General features: G+C 36.0%; 1 protein-coding gene across 5 annotated transcripts in view; it reads right to left on the reverse strand.

Annotated features, from left to right (window-relative positions):
• Window positions 1–14,763, reverse strand: part of LOC113512129 (protein kinase C and casein kinase substrate in neurons protein 1) — a 146,586-nt gene that overhangs the window by 51,168 nt on the left and 80,655 nt on the right. For all 5 annotated transcript variants that reach the window (XM_052894001.1, XM_052894002.1, XM_052894000.1 and 2 more), the window contains one exon: window positions 12,977–13,125. In XM_052894001.1, coding sequence (XP_052749961.1) covers window positions 12,977–13,125 — 149 coding nt within the window. The remainder of the gene's footprint in view (window positions 1–12,976; window positions 13,126–14,763) is intronic.

Genomic DNA, 14,763 nt, shown 5'->3' on the forward strand with positions numbered 1-14,763 from the left:
CCGTGTTATTCAAAAAAGTAACTTTTGCCAAGGTCTGCCAAATATGGCAACCACTGGCAAAACTACTCCTTCTGGAGAAGGCTTATATTCAGCAACGGACTATTAACGGCTGATATGATGATAAATTATTATATACTAACTTATTATTACGTACAACGCGGTTTCAGAGATGTTTTCTGGAATGAACACTCAGGTTATGGAATGAGCTCCCTACCTTTGTACATTTGAGACTGCATGGGGTTCTTAAAACTAGGTAAAGATGTTTTTCTTTCCCGTGGGTCGTCAACACGGTGTAATATCCCTGATACTACAGGGGGATGGGCAGAATCATAACCACTTAAACATCACTATCTTGTTTAACTGTGGTATGCAAAAAATACTTTTAGTCACAACCGCTTACCATCAGGTATGCATGTAGGTTTCTTATTTTGTCCACCTCAGTGGTATAAAAAAAAGATGAGTCATGGGCAAAGACAAGATTGTTCAGAATATAAAGGGATTATTGTTAATATAAAGAAACTAATATACTATACTAATAACCGGTAAATGTTAATTTCTATAAGCATGTATTTGTTTTTTTTTTCTTTTATGCAACTTAGAATGGTAAACATGCTGACGACCCATCTGATAGAAAGTGGTAGCCGTCGCCTAAAGACATGAGCAGTACCATGTACCAGAGAATACTGTATCGCCCATGATACCCTTATGCGTTGCCATTCCTGAAGACTCAGATGTTATTCCTCTGTATCTAATGACAATACGATTCCCGTTTCTTACAGGACAGGCTCAGTCTAGTATAGGAAACAAATTTAAACTATGTGCTTATAAAAACATACTTTGATAATAAATACATTTTACATTTTACTTTAAACCGAGAATCAACGAATCTGTAATACTAAGCAATTCACGGTTGCATTCTTATGAAGTGAATATAGGTGTCAGTGAAATTCACAAATGTCTTAACAATTATTTATTTATTTATTACATTAACTGCACAGTCAGCTTTACAGTCTTCTAATACGCTCACCCAGGAAATCATCAGTACAATAACATATATAAAAAAAGGAGTAATATAAACAAGATTTCATTTAACTAGAAATAAACATGATAGTCTAAATTTCTGCACACAAACAATCTGTGGTCATCCGACGAAACACCAGCAAGTTGGAGGCAAATACGTCCAATTGCGGATTATCTAACTCCTGCCTAACTTTCCATTTGAATAGTGTAAGTTAAAGGTAATATGCAATCTCTATTATACTGACATCATGATTACTTAACGTACTGGTGATGATTAACATAGTGGACGCGAAAGATTTATGCGTCGCGTGCAGCTGATTGTGGCCCATACAACGGTAATTCTACAACGAAATCCTTTACAATTGTATGTGCGTTTAAAGTTACTTTCCAACTAAATTCAAAAAGTTCTAAATCTCTCTTTATAACGGTCGTTTTTTTTATACAACTTAGAATGGCAAACAAGCTAAGGGCCCACCTGATGGAAAGTGGTAACCGTCGCCTGTAGACATGAGCAGTACCATGAACATAACAGAGTATACTGTTTCGCCTATGATACCCCCCATGCCTTGCCATTCCTGAGGACTCAGATGTTATTCCTCTGTACCCAGTAAATTCACGCCATATCCCATCCTTCAAACCGAAACACAGCCATGCAAACACAACTGCTTCATGGTAGGAACACGAATGGGACAGAGGTACACAAGCAATCGACTTTTGTACAAAGTCTCCCTCTGGTAATTAATTATCTTATTAATTTCTAAATAGTATAAAACAAAGTCACTGTTCGCGTCTGTTTCTTCTTCTATTTCTTCTAAACGAAACGAAATCAATTGCGCTACCAGTTTCAATGTATTTAAACATACGAAGTTTGTATGTTACGTACATTCTAATTTGCAGTTGTGTAAAGCCGGCCAGAGTTATTAGTTTTTTTTAAGGATAAAATAGAATAGTAACCCCACCTGTGTTATCGATATAATGTATAACGGATATATAATGTATAATGGAATGGTAACCCCGGTTGCACTAACAGTTTACGCGTTAGTGCAACCGGGGTTAGTGTGAGTATTGACGTCATCTCAACTGACCCAACATGGCAAATAATGACATTAAAAACTAACCTCGATAATTAACAGGGAAGACCGCGTGGAAGTGGAACTTACTATTAGATAATCACCTAATATTAACACACTGGAGGGAAAGGGATTGTTACTAACACAAACTACTAGACTCATTGCTAGCAATACACCCTGGAAATCATCGTTCTAAATTTTACATGTATTCATCGTGATGGACTAACTGACCCACTTTCCTTTCTCACCTATCATCCTTCACTATTGCCCTATTACTACTACTATTACTAGTACTATTGAGTTACAATTCCATTATCAGCCATTAAAAAAACTGTACCTAAGTATTACATGATCAGTTTATCCATTTATCGGTACATCTTTAAACGCATTACAACAATCGCTAACATTTGACCATTCACATGGCATCCATTATGCAAGAATGTGATTTCGGTCTGTGCATAAGGTTATCGCACTGGCACATCGGCTGCTGTACATATTGAAGTTCAGCTCGCTTTGATTTGTCTTTAACTTTATCGATCGACTAGTTTTTTGTTCGCTACTTAGTAGGCGTGGATCTAGATGACGTATCAAGATAGAATCACCAATTTTTATTTATTTATTCATTTAAATAACTTTATTGACCAAAAGAAAATATGGTACAAAAGGTGGACTTAATGTTAGTAGCATTCTTTACCAGTCCACCTTTGGGATGAACAGTGAATCGTCTTTATTGTAGACCTTCAGGAATCCAATTGTGAAAACTGCATCCAATTTTATGAAGTAGTTTTTGCAGACAAATTTCCAAAAAAATATTATTTTAAAACTGTTATTTATAAGGGCGTCACATCAATTTTTAAATACCTTTCATGTGCCAGGCCTTATCTATAATATTTATAACTTTATTATACTCATATTAGAAAGACATGGATGAACTTTAAATGAATAAATTCGATGATAATGGGCTATTATAAAATATATCAATATAAGAACATTTCTTCAGTAAATTAGTGTAAGGATACAACAAAAGTCTGATGGGACACATTTTTTTTTAAGTTCTTTAACGCTGATATTCTCACAAAAGCAGCAGACAAGATTTTTTTATACAACTTAGAATGGCAAACAAGCTGACGGCCCACCTGATAGAAAGTGGTAACCGTCGCCTATAAACATGAGCAGCATTATAGATATATCAGAGTATACTCTTTCGTTCATGATATCCCCCATGCGTTGCCAATTTTGAGAACGCAGGTGTTACTCCTCTTTACCCTGTAAATTCACTACCATATCCCACCCTTCAAACCGAAACTCAGCCATGCACACACAACTGCTTCACGGTAGAAACACGGTAGCATCACTGAATAAGATAGAAATATTTTTTATTATTATAGTCTAGTAAAATGTAAGCATTTATGAATTGTTATTTATGAATCTAAAGCTCAATTCGATAAACATACTCGTATTGAAGAATGGGTATTAGAAGGTATGAAGGTATCTCTCAGCATTGAACAAGTTATCGTAGTTAAATAAGACATGATGGGGGGAAAGAGATTGTTAGTAATGGAGACTGAGAATCCTATTGCTAGCAATATACCCAACCAGGTCGACCTGCTCGCGGTTCCCCTGGAAACTATCATGGTTAATTCCTGATGAATTCATCATGATGGGCTAACTGGCCTGTTTTCATTCTCATCTATCACCCTTAACTGGTGCTCCGCCAGCGTATCCCGTTAGCGCAGGCGCGGTTACCATATCATTTTCACCCATCAAAAAAAAAAAAAGACATGAATGGATATGTCGCATATTCGAATTTCCCTATTCTATGAATGAATACAACAAATATATTCACGTATACCTACACACATTGCTATGTAGGTATTGTGTGCGGGGATAGCATTGGGATACGTTTTATTGGGCTACATTCAACATTATTCAGAACATAGTCGACAATTTTCGGATCGATGTTGGTTCTATATATTTCGAATTCCGATGCATCATCGTTAGCTTCGTAGAAGTCTCTGGAACGAATTCATTTGATCCGCGCAAGCTATGTTGCGGACACTTGCTGTTTTATTACTGTAAATTACCAAATTATAATACTGAGAGGTACTTAATACGAACTCTTTTAGACAAGTTTGTCTGATCGTCATACTCGTAGACGGATATTGTTACTTGTCCTAACCTACAGGTCCGGGGGAAAGGGATTGTTAGTAATGGAGACTGAGAATCCCATTGCTAGCAATATACCCAACCAGGTCGACCTCCTCGCGGTTCTCACTGGAAACTATCATGGTTAATTCCTGATGAATTCATCATGATGGGCTAACTGACCTGTTTTCATTCTCATCTATCACCCTTAACTGGTGCTCCGCCAGCGTATCCCGTTAGCGTAGGTGGGGTTACCATACCATTTTCACCCATCAAAAAAAAAACCCACAGGTCCATTTATTTATTCAACTGTTTATTGTAATTTGCAATCAGTCACTTAGTTTCTTTTTAAGCGACTTCAATTTTATTTTTATGTGTATATAAGCCAATATCTACGCCAATTCTCAACCGCTTTCGATGATTCTTTTATATGTTAGATGCATCTAAACTAAAATCACTATGAACGAACTCATACCTATGAATAAGATATTCAATATAAATAAATATAGCGATAAATCCTTGAAGCCGTCTGCATACAAATTTATGGCAATACATAAATATTAAAATTCATATCTCGTCTGCAATATGTAGGTGCATGTATGACAATTAAATACACGTCTTAGTATGCAAATAAATGTGCATTTAGGAGTACATACATCAATATGATTGCGACATACTTGTGGTATTGTTTATTGATTTGAATGTTGTGGTTGACGATAGCGAATACTTTTAACTGATTTTAAAGAGGAGCGAGTTATGTTACTTCGACAAATGTGAACTTATTTTGATGATATTTTTTTTTCGAAACGGTTTTACTACTTCTGTGTTGATTCTGTAGTATTTTTGTCAAGACTAACGTCGTTTCTCTTTGGAAATATATATGAGAATATACTTTTTCATAGTTTAAGAGTCGAGTATAAAATACATATATCTATCTCCACTATATTTGCGAAAACGTAAACTCTCCAGCGCTCCAACTTATCAAGGCGCTTAGAAGACAAAGTTATTGCTTTTTTAATGTTACTTAGAATGGTAAACAAACACACACAGCCTACGTGGTAGAAGGTGGTAATTGTCGACTACTTATATGAACAGTGCTATAAATATTACAAAATATACTGTGACGTCTTTTCTACATACTCGTACTACAGTACATGCGATGGCATTCTTTTTTTTTTTTAATGGACGATAATATAATACCACCCATATACTGGCGGGGCACCAGTTAGAAGTGACAGTGATGACTGAAAACAGATTAGTTAGCTTGTCGTGACGAAATCACTTGAAATTAACCACTATGGTTTTCAAGGGAACTGTGTAGAGGTCGAGCTGACAAGGTACATAGCTGGCAATGAGGCAATTAGACCCCAATACTAATAATCCCATTCTCCTTCGACTATGGTGTTATATCCTGATCTTCTGTAATTTTTCCATTGCTGAGAAAGTACAAAGCAACCCAACAGCTCAAACTGAAACACAGCGGGATCACTGAAGGATCCAAGCAGACGATTTTAGTACAAAGACTCCCTTTTTCGATACAATCTAGAATAGCAACCAATTTGAGGGCCCACGTAATGGAAAGTGGTAAATGTAACCTATAAACTCGAACAGAATCATGGGCATAATAAATACTGTGTCGTTTATAATGTCTATCTCTATGTCTGATAATTTTGTTAGGTTATATTATTAGATATAAAGGATTTTACTATTCCCATGTTGGTGTACTATTTATATTCATCATCATATCAGCTTTAAAATAACTAAGCTTCCCTCTATCGAGGAGGACCCCAATTACTACATGTATACCAAATTCATAAGGATATAGCGACTGTAAACTGTCAAAAATAGTTTTATAATCAGATACTCTTTGACTGTTATTCTTCATAATCATCATATCAGCTTTTAACTGTCCACTGCTAAATATAAGCCTCACCCTTGCAGGGTTTTGCAAGTAGTTGCCATGCTTGGCAGGCGGATTGGCAACTGCAGTTAGACTTTGGAGATGTTTTAAATGGGACGCTGTTAGGACACGCATGGGAAAGGAAGGGATGGCCTATTCTATGCCTTTACTACAAAGGACTTTATTTATATTAATCTAAATAAAAGAGAGTAAAGAATTTCCACAACATTGGTATTCGGAACGGTTCCTTTAATTTTGCTCAATGGATGTTTGGGTTACTAATACGGGCTGTTGTGTAATATGTTTCGTGAGGAAACTCGTGTAGGCGGTATATTGAGATCTGATTATATCGCATGTTTTCACCCCGACAAGTTTGTATTTTAAACTGTTATCCGACTAAGTCTGAATAAACACTGAGGTGATAAATATTCCTTTATATTTTATACAAGTTTTTACCGGTAACTTTGTCTGCGTCATGGGATATGTTGATTGATATATACATACATATCTGTCACGCCTGTCTCCCATTAGGGTAGGCAGAAACAATGGAACGCCAAATGCTTCGATTCAAACAAACCTCTTTCGCTTCTTCTACATTCATCAATCTTTTCATACATGCTCGCCGGTTACGGGTACTTTTAATTTGGCCCTTCTTCAGCACGTCACCTATTTGGTCAACATACGTCCGTCTAGGGCGGCCCCTACCGACATCTTCATTCATTCTTGCTCCATAAATCTCTTTCGTAATTCTTCTTTCATCCACCCTCTCCAAATGACCAAACCAACGCAACATTCTTTTTTTGATTTTTGTCACTACATCGTCTTTCAGTCCACACTTCTCTCTAATCACACTGTTTCTTACTGTATCTTTTAATGTAATACCACACATTAAAAGATAGAGTAAGAAACTCTATCTTTGTTGTTGATTGACTAAGAAAAAAAGTAGCCTATCATGATTATCATCAATCATATCAGCTTTTAACCATCCACTGCTGAATATAAGCCCCTTCTTTGGTGTTTTGCCAGTAGTTGTCATGCATAGCAGGCAGATTGGCAACCGCAGTTAGACTTTAGAGATATTTTAAAACAGACGCTGCTGCACACCTTTTGCTCTTCTTTAGTCGTCTCTTATGACACCCATAGGAAAGGAAAGGGTAGCTTATTTTATGCCGGGACCACATGGCCAAAAGTGGCCTATATCATTCTCAAATTTCTTGACGATTGCTAAGCCATTAAGGAGCTAAAAGGGAACAAACAATTCCATTTTCACATTTGTAAGTAAGGGTAATAATTTGAGATATTTATTATTGTCGGACATGTTATATTTAATAAAATCTCTATCTCTAAAATCTAAACTCACACATACAAAATAGCAGGCAAATAGATTAGATAGATTTGTTACGCCTACCTAATACCAAAGGCGATATCTTGGAATTCACTATAGAATTCAAAATGCAAACTTGGCTGAGTTCCAATCATTTTAGATTATAAAGCCTTTGCGTTATAGAATAAATGCATACTTAAATGATGATGTAACATGTTTTATTCATAATGTAATACTTTGTAATAACATTATTAAAAAGGGGGAAAGGGATTGTTAGTAATGGGTCTACTTGCCCCATTGTTATCGATACAACCTCGATCAGGTCGACCTCCACGTGGTTCCCCCTTAAAATCTTCATCATGGTTAATTCTGAATAATGTAAGTAGTCACGACGGGCTAAATGAAAATCTTCATCACCCATTAAAAAAAGTCTATGAGGGAGGGATATACTGTGTTTGAAACAATTGTCAGAAACGACAAACACAATAAATTCATACAATTCCCATTGTGCATGTATGCAGGCATTATAAAAACATAAATTAAATAAAAATATTTGGAATGGAAGTTCAATCCACAACAACAATAATCAATAAGTACCAGGTTGACAGGAATTTACAGAGTTCGTCTAACAATGGCGCATCGAGTTTCATAAAACACAAGGTTAATGGTATAACATCGATATACGAACATCACATTGTCTCTTCTCGTCTCGAATCATAATACAATAAATTTCATATCCACTGTCGGGTTTAATAAATATCCCGCGCAGAGGGCGTAATAGTAAAGTATTAATACGCCCTACGACTTGAATTCGTCTTCATCATTACTCACTGGTACTTCACTAGCGTATACCGATAGCGCGGACGGCGTAAACTCTATTTTCATTCCAATAAAAAAAAATAGGATAATTTCATCAGTTGTTGTATTATCCATTAACTGTCCACTGCTGGATATAGCCTCCCCTATAGAGAAGGTTTTGCCAGTAGGTGCCATTCTTGGAGGGGTTGGCAAACGCAGTTTGACTTTTGGTGATATTTACAGAGGGAATGCTGCCCATCCCTCGACTTTGAGCTCCTTTAGTCGCCTCTTACGACACCTACAGGAAATGGAGTATCTATTCTATCTCTGCATAGAATCTTTCTTTACGATAGTTTCATTAGTAGGTTATACATTACCATTATAATGAAATAAATAATAATCTTTATTTACTACTTACAAGGAATATTTTACATTGTGTGACTATTTAGTATTTTAACTTGATATTATTATCCTTGTGAGAGTCTGGAATCTGAACTAGGTCGAAACCTGTACATATATAAAACATTCTATACTATTACATTCTAAACGAAATCTAACTTTTTGTCTGCTACTTCTACTGCTTGCTTTAGAGGACAAAAAGCCGTCGTCCAGTAAGCCACCTCAGAAGCCATTACAACAACAACATGGTCTTCTCTTGCCCGCCGGATGATGTGTGGGCGGGCGAGGTAGGGGCCTCGAGGCGTACCCCATTACCCCGGCTTCTACTCCGGAGGCGACGACCTCCGGGTCACTGGGTTTGCAGCCGGCATACACTGTTGGTCTGTGTACGCCGACGTGCTGTCTTCACAGAAGCCTTAGATTTTAACTAAGGTGGCATAGAATGTAGAGGGCACTACCCTAGCATCCTGCCACATAGTATTTTGATGGAATTGTATATGGCATCCAATTCCAGCAAACTATAAGATATTTCGAACGCACGCTGTCCCTTACTTTATGAAAAATGTATTTTATAGAGATATCAAACTTGATAGCTTTCGACACTAGTCGAATATCATCTGGAGACTGGACTGGGAGACAGATGTCATAGACAACAGTTGGCCGGATGCCAACTGGAAGGGTATCGAGTAATATAATGCCCTCTGCATATGATACAGCCGAGTCAATTAGGTTGTAAATTTAAATATTTATTGCACTAATACATCTGTTGTTGGCGACGACATAGAGTACTTTAGCTGTGCATAGAGTGCAAACTTCAGTGATTCAACAATATGGAAAACAGTAAACGGTGGTCATAAACAGAAACAATACTGTCATATCACCATTTCATATATTTATTTACACAGCGTTTAAATAAATATATAAAATAGTACTGAATACATTCGTATTACACACTGTCGTCTAGTCCTTTTGCTAGGGAGAAGGGATTGTTAGTAATGCGGACTAGCGGTCCCATTGCTAGCAATATGGGTATATTGCTTGCACTGGGACCAAGTAGCGGTTTCTCTTAGAAAACATCGTGGTCTATTCTATTTATTTATTTTATTCATTGGAAAATATTATATTTTTTATGTATTCAACATGTTGAGTTAACTGTAATGTTTTCATCCTCACCTATCACCCCTCATTGATTTCGCGCCAGCGTATACTGTTAGCGGAAACGGAGTTATCATATTCTACTAGAATAAACAGATGAACAGGGACGGAGTTATCATTTTATTTTTATAGAAAAAAAAAATAAATAAAACAGAACAAACTTATTATATTTAATACTATTTTAAATACGTGTTTGTATGATTGTAATACGGGAATTGAATCCATTAACCGCGGTAGATCTAAATTTGTCAAGCGGCTATATCATCAAGTTGTATTAATTAACGTTTTCAGGTTACCGCTTTCTAAATCGAACGCTACGCGCTAGGTATAACCTCTCTGTACTTACGATTACGTAGGTGGGTGATAGAGAACAATAAAATTGATGGATGAAATTGAGGGATGGAAAGCGGTGACAACAATGTGTCCTTGCCTCCCCATCACCCCTTCCACTCCTTTTCATTGTAGCGGTATTGTGGAGTTAAAACAATCGCCTATAAATAATCACTGAAATATCTTTTGGCGTGAATTCTAAAGTTTATTTATTTTACAGCAGGCGAAAATTTCGACAAATACAACAACTACTGTCAGACCCCTTACTCGAAATGTTTCGATTCGAAACGGAGTTTTTCAAAATGGCGCGATTTTAGAAAAATATAAATTAGGGCTATGGACATCTCGTTTTGCAGATAGCTCCTAATTATTGCGTATAAATTGTTATAATAAGTGTATCATAATGTGTTAGAAGCATGAATGTTCTTTGATTGATTTTCTTTACTGTTTTATATAATTTAATGTTTCAAGATACAATGCTATCGATATATATTGAATCAAATGTTTTAGGTAGCGTAGCGCTTAGAAAAAAGATCTAAACAAAGCATTTCTCCAGGAATGCGATAATGAAAATGGCCAACTTTATTAAAATAGCGTACATTTTGAGATGGATGTAAAGCATAACTATATTTAATTTACTTTTATGACAGTAAATTAATATAGTTTTAAAAAGATTGCTCTCAGCAATAAGATCGCCTTACTGTACTTATACAACTGTATCGTTACATTTATTGTTTTGCTTATTTCCTATTTTGTATAATGCAAGTCAAGTATATTCATTTATTCATAATTTTATTTATATTGATAATATTATCAATTTGAAATATAGACTGAAAAGTCAACAACAAAACATGTCCATTTTTTCAGATATCCTAAGTCCTCAGGAATGGCGACGCATGGGGGGTATCATGGGCGAAACAGTATACTTTGTTATGTCCACGGTACTGCTCATGTCTATAGGCGACGGTTACCGCTTTCCATCAGGTGGGCCGTCAGCTTGTTTGCCATTCTAAGTTGTAATAAAAAAAAAAAAGTTTTTTTGAACTTCGAAATTCTGTCTAGATGAAAAAGAACCAAGTATACTGGTAAGAGTCGTATAGAATAAAATCCTTATTCATTCAGATAATAAGAAGCTCGTGCCCTTATTATACCTTAAACCATTACTTTATCCCATAATCAAAATAAAAAAGAAATTCCCTCGCGACGGTAATCTCAAATGAAATGGTAAATGACATTTGGTCGACTGCATATTTGTGTAAATACAAATATAAGTACTTACTTTTTTTTCAATGGGTGAAAATGGTATGGTAACCCCGCCCGCGCGAACGGGATACGCTGGCGGAGCACCAGTGAAGGGTGATAGATGAGAATGAAAACAGGCCAGTTAGCCCATCATGATGAATTCATCAGGAACTGGTTGGGTATATTGCTAGCAATGGGATGCTCAGTCTCTATTACTAACAATCCCTTTCCCCCCAAGAACTTACTTTGTTAAGTATAAGATTAGGTATAAATTAAGCATATACGAATTAGTCAGTTAAAAACAATTCTGCCTTTTGACTGTACGATGGTCAGTAAAAAATTGGATTGGGAATGTATTATTTATTTTTGTGCCTGTAAATTTGCAATCGACACACGTTCCGTATAAACGTGAAGAGTGCCGATGTCGCGCCGTCAGCCTTGAGCGTTTAGGTAGTGACCGTCTTTATTTGGGGTTCAAATATTATTGATACAGTACTCACCTCGGAATATCAACAGTGGAGTAATGGAATAATACTATGTATCATCATACTTTTTCATCCCCAGTTAGTCGTAGGGTACGGTAAGGTAATAAAACACGATATACTAGCGTAAGAGAAAGAAAACTCGAACGAACTATACAAAACAATCTGTTTTTTTTTATACTACTTAGAATGGCAAACAAGCTGACGGCCCACCTGATAGAAAGTGGTAACCGTCGCCTATAGACATGAGAAGTACCATGGACATAACAGAGTATACTGTTTCGCCCACGATACCCCCCATGCGTTGCCATTCCTGAGGACTCGGGTGTTATTCCTCTGTACCCAGTAAATTCACGCCATATTCCACCCTTCAAACCGAAACACAGCTATGCAAACACAACTGCTTCACGGTTGAAACACGAATGGGACAGAGGTACCCAAGCAATCGACTTTTGTACAAAGTCTCCCTCTGGTGAGTCTAAATGTGTATATAGTAAGCTAATATCTTAGGGTCCGACCTAATGGCACGATAGACTTCACTACTAGTAAATATAGGGCTAATCCTTCCTTTTCCATGGGTGTCATAAGAGGCGACTAAGAAAGCTTAATGGTCGAGGCAGCAGCGTTCTTCTTATAACATCACCAAAAACATAACTGTCGTTGCCAATCCACTTGCTATACGTGGCAACTACTGGTATAATTCCCCTTATGTGGAGGCCTATGTTCAGCAGTGGACAGTTAACGGCTGATATGATGATGATGATGATGATGATGATGATGATGATGATGATGTCTAGTTAATATGGTCATTCATTGTTATGAGTTTCCTACCAAGATTTTTCCTAGAAACTATAGAATAGAATTTTTCAAAAAGAGCATGAGAAGATTTTTTCTAGCAACGCGTACGTGACACCCCTAGTGTTGCAAGCGTCCATTGGCTACAATGACCGTTTACCAACAGACGGTCAGTATGTTTAATTGCTACTTCTACTATAAAAAAAAAGATTGCAAATGTTTCTGCTTAACGGCAAAAAGCTGGATTTCCCTCACTTCTTATATTGAAGAATTCATACCTATAGTTTATGGGCTATTCTACGGTGTTGGTACTCACCTTGTGATACGTGTCTTTCTGCCAGTTCTTGATTTGCGTGATGACGTCATTGACGAGCCTGTCCCGTACACCCAAGTGTAGGTCGGACAGCCTCTCCGCTTCCACCATGCCGCCTTTCCATGCTGCCTCCATTGTACCATATTCAGGACCTGAACACCAAACAATAATAACAATAGTTTACGATCTATTCAATGTGTCGTCGACCTGTTTAGCAATGAACGTCCGCCATTTTTGTTGTAACAATGCAATTAATATTTATTGTTTGCGGTTTATGAAGTCCAGTGAAAATATATACACATATAAATTAATTATACACACACACGTATATATAATATAAATTAAATATTAATTAAAATGGTTGACTGGGAGAGAATGCTTTTAGCATTAAGTCCGCCATGTACACATATTTGTACTAATGAATAAATAAATAAATAAAAAGGAAATGGTTTTCAATCAGACAGTTTTCATGGAACTTGAAATGGTAAACAAACTGACGGTTCACCTGATGCGGTAATCATTGTCCATAGTCTATCACAGAATCATGGACATCATACTTATTGTATGATACACTGTGATGGCCGTGATACCTTTAATAAGTTGCAATTTCTAAGGTAAAATAAACCATTTCTCTATTGATTTATATTATCGCGTTCTCTAAATATTCTTGGATATATTTCAATATATCCTTAAATATTTAGAAATAAGTTTAAATATTTTTTTTATTATACCTATAACATATAATAAGAAATATATATAAATAAAATATATAATATTATAATAAGTATTTCATAAATTTCTTGAAATCCTTACTAAAATTATATACATGTGGCCGTGTGCCCCTGCATAGAATAGGCCAGCCCATTCTTTCCCGCGAGTGTCGTAAAAGGCGACTATGAGAACTTAATCGTATATACGTTAACCTCCGTATAAGGGATTTAGAAGGTTATATATTATGTTACTATTTACCCCGGGCAGTGAACATATTTCGGTCACATAAAGAAAAACGCGTGTAAAAGTTAGTAACAAAATAAACAAAGCACTCCAATAAATTAAAATCAATTTAGGAAGCTGATATACATAGTAATAAAATCATGTCAATTGAACACATTAAAGTTAAAAGATAGATCACGCGGTCACTAATTTGTTTTTAATTAATTTCATTGATAAGTAATATAACTTGAGACATAAGCCGAATATTTGACGAACATGATAAAATATATATGACATTGTTGATAGTAGGTAGTATGTAATTAAAGATTAATATAACAGTACACTAAAATGAATAGGGGCTTCAATTCTGTTTATTTTTTAACGAATGATAATGGAATAGTAATCCCACCTGCGCTGAGTGAGGGATGATAGGTGAGAATGAAAAGGCAGGTCTGTTAGCCCATCGTGACGACTTCCACAAGAATTAATTTAAGTATTAACCACGAAAGTTTCCTGGGGGAACCGCGTGGAGGTCGACCTGTTAGTTTGACCCATTACTAACAATCCCTTTCCTACCTAATAAAAAAAATTAAAAACTAGCATTTTTTTAGCAGCCTGTCAAAAACGAAAGGCAACGTTATTTTAGTGTTGCATAAATATTTAGAGATTTATCATACTGTGTATACAAACATTTTATCATATATCTATTCCTAATATTATAAAGAGGAAAGATTTGTTTGTTTGTCTCCAAAGGATAAACTCAAAAACTACTTAACCGAATTAAAAAAAAAAAATCTTTTCACATATAGAACGCTACATTATCAGCGAAATTACATAGACTATATATTATTTCGAAA

The sequence above is a fragment of the Galleria mellonella genome, unplaced genomic scaffold, assembly GCF_026898425.1.
Source record: "Galleria mellonella isolate WM207_F2 unplaced genomic scaffold, CSIRO_AGI_GalMel_v1 utg184, whole genome shotgun sequence".
In the NCBI taxonomy this organism is placed as follows: Eukaryota; Metazoa; Arthropoda; class Insecta; order Lepidoptera; family Pyralidae; genus Galleria; species Galleria mellonella.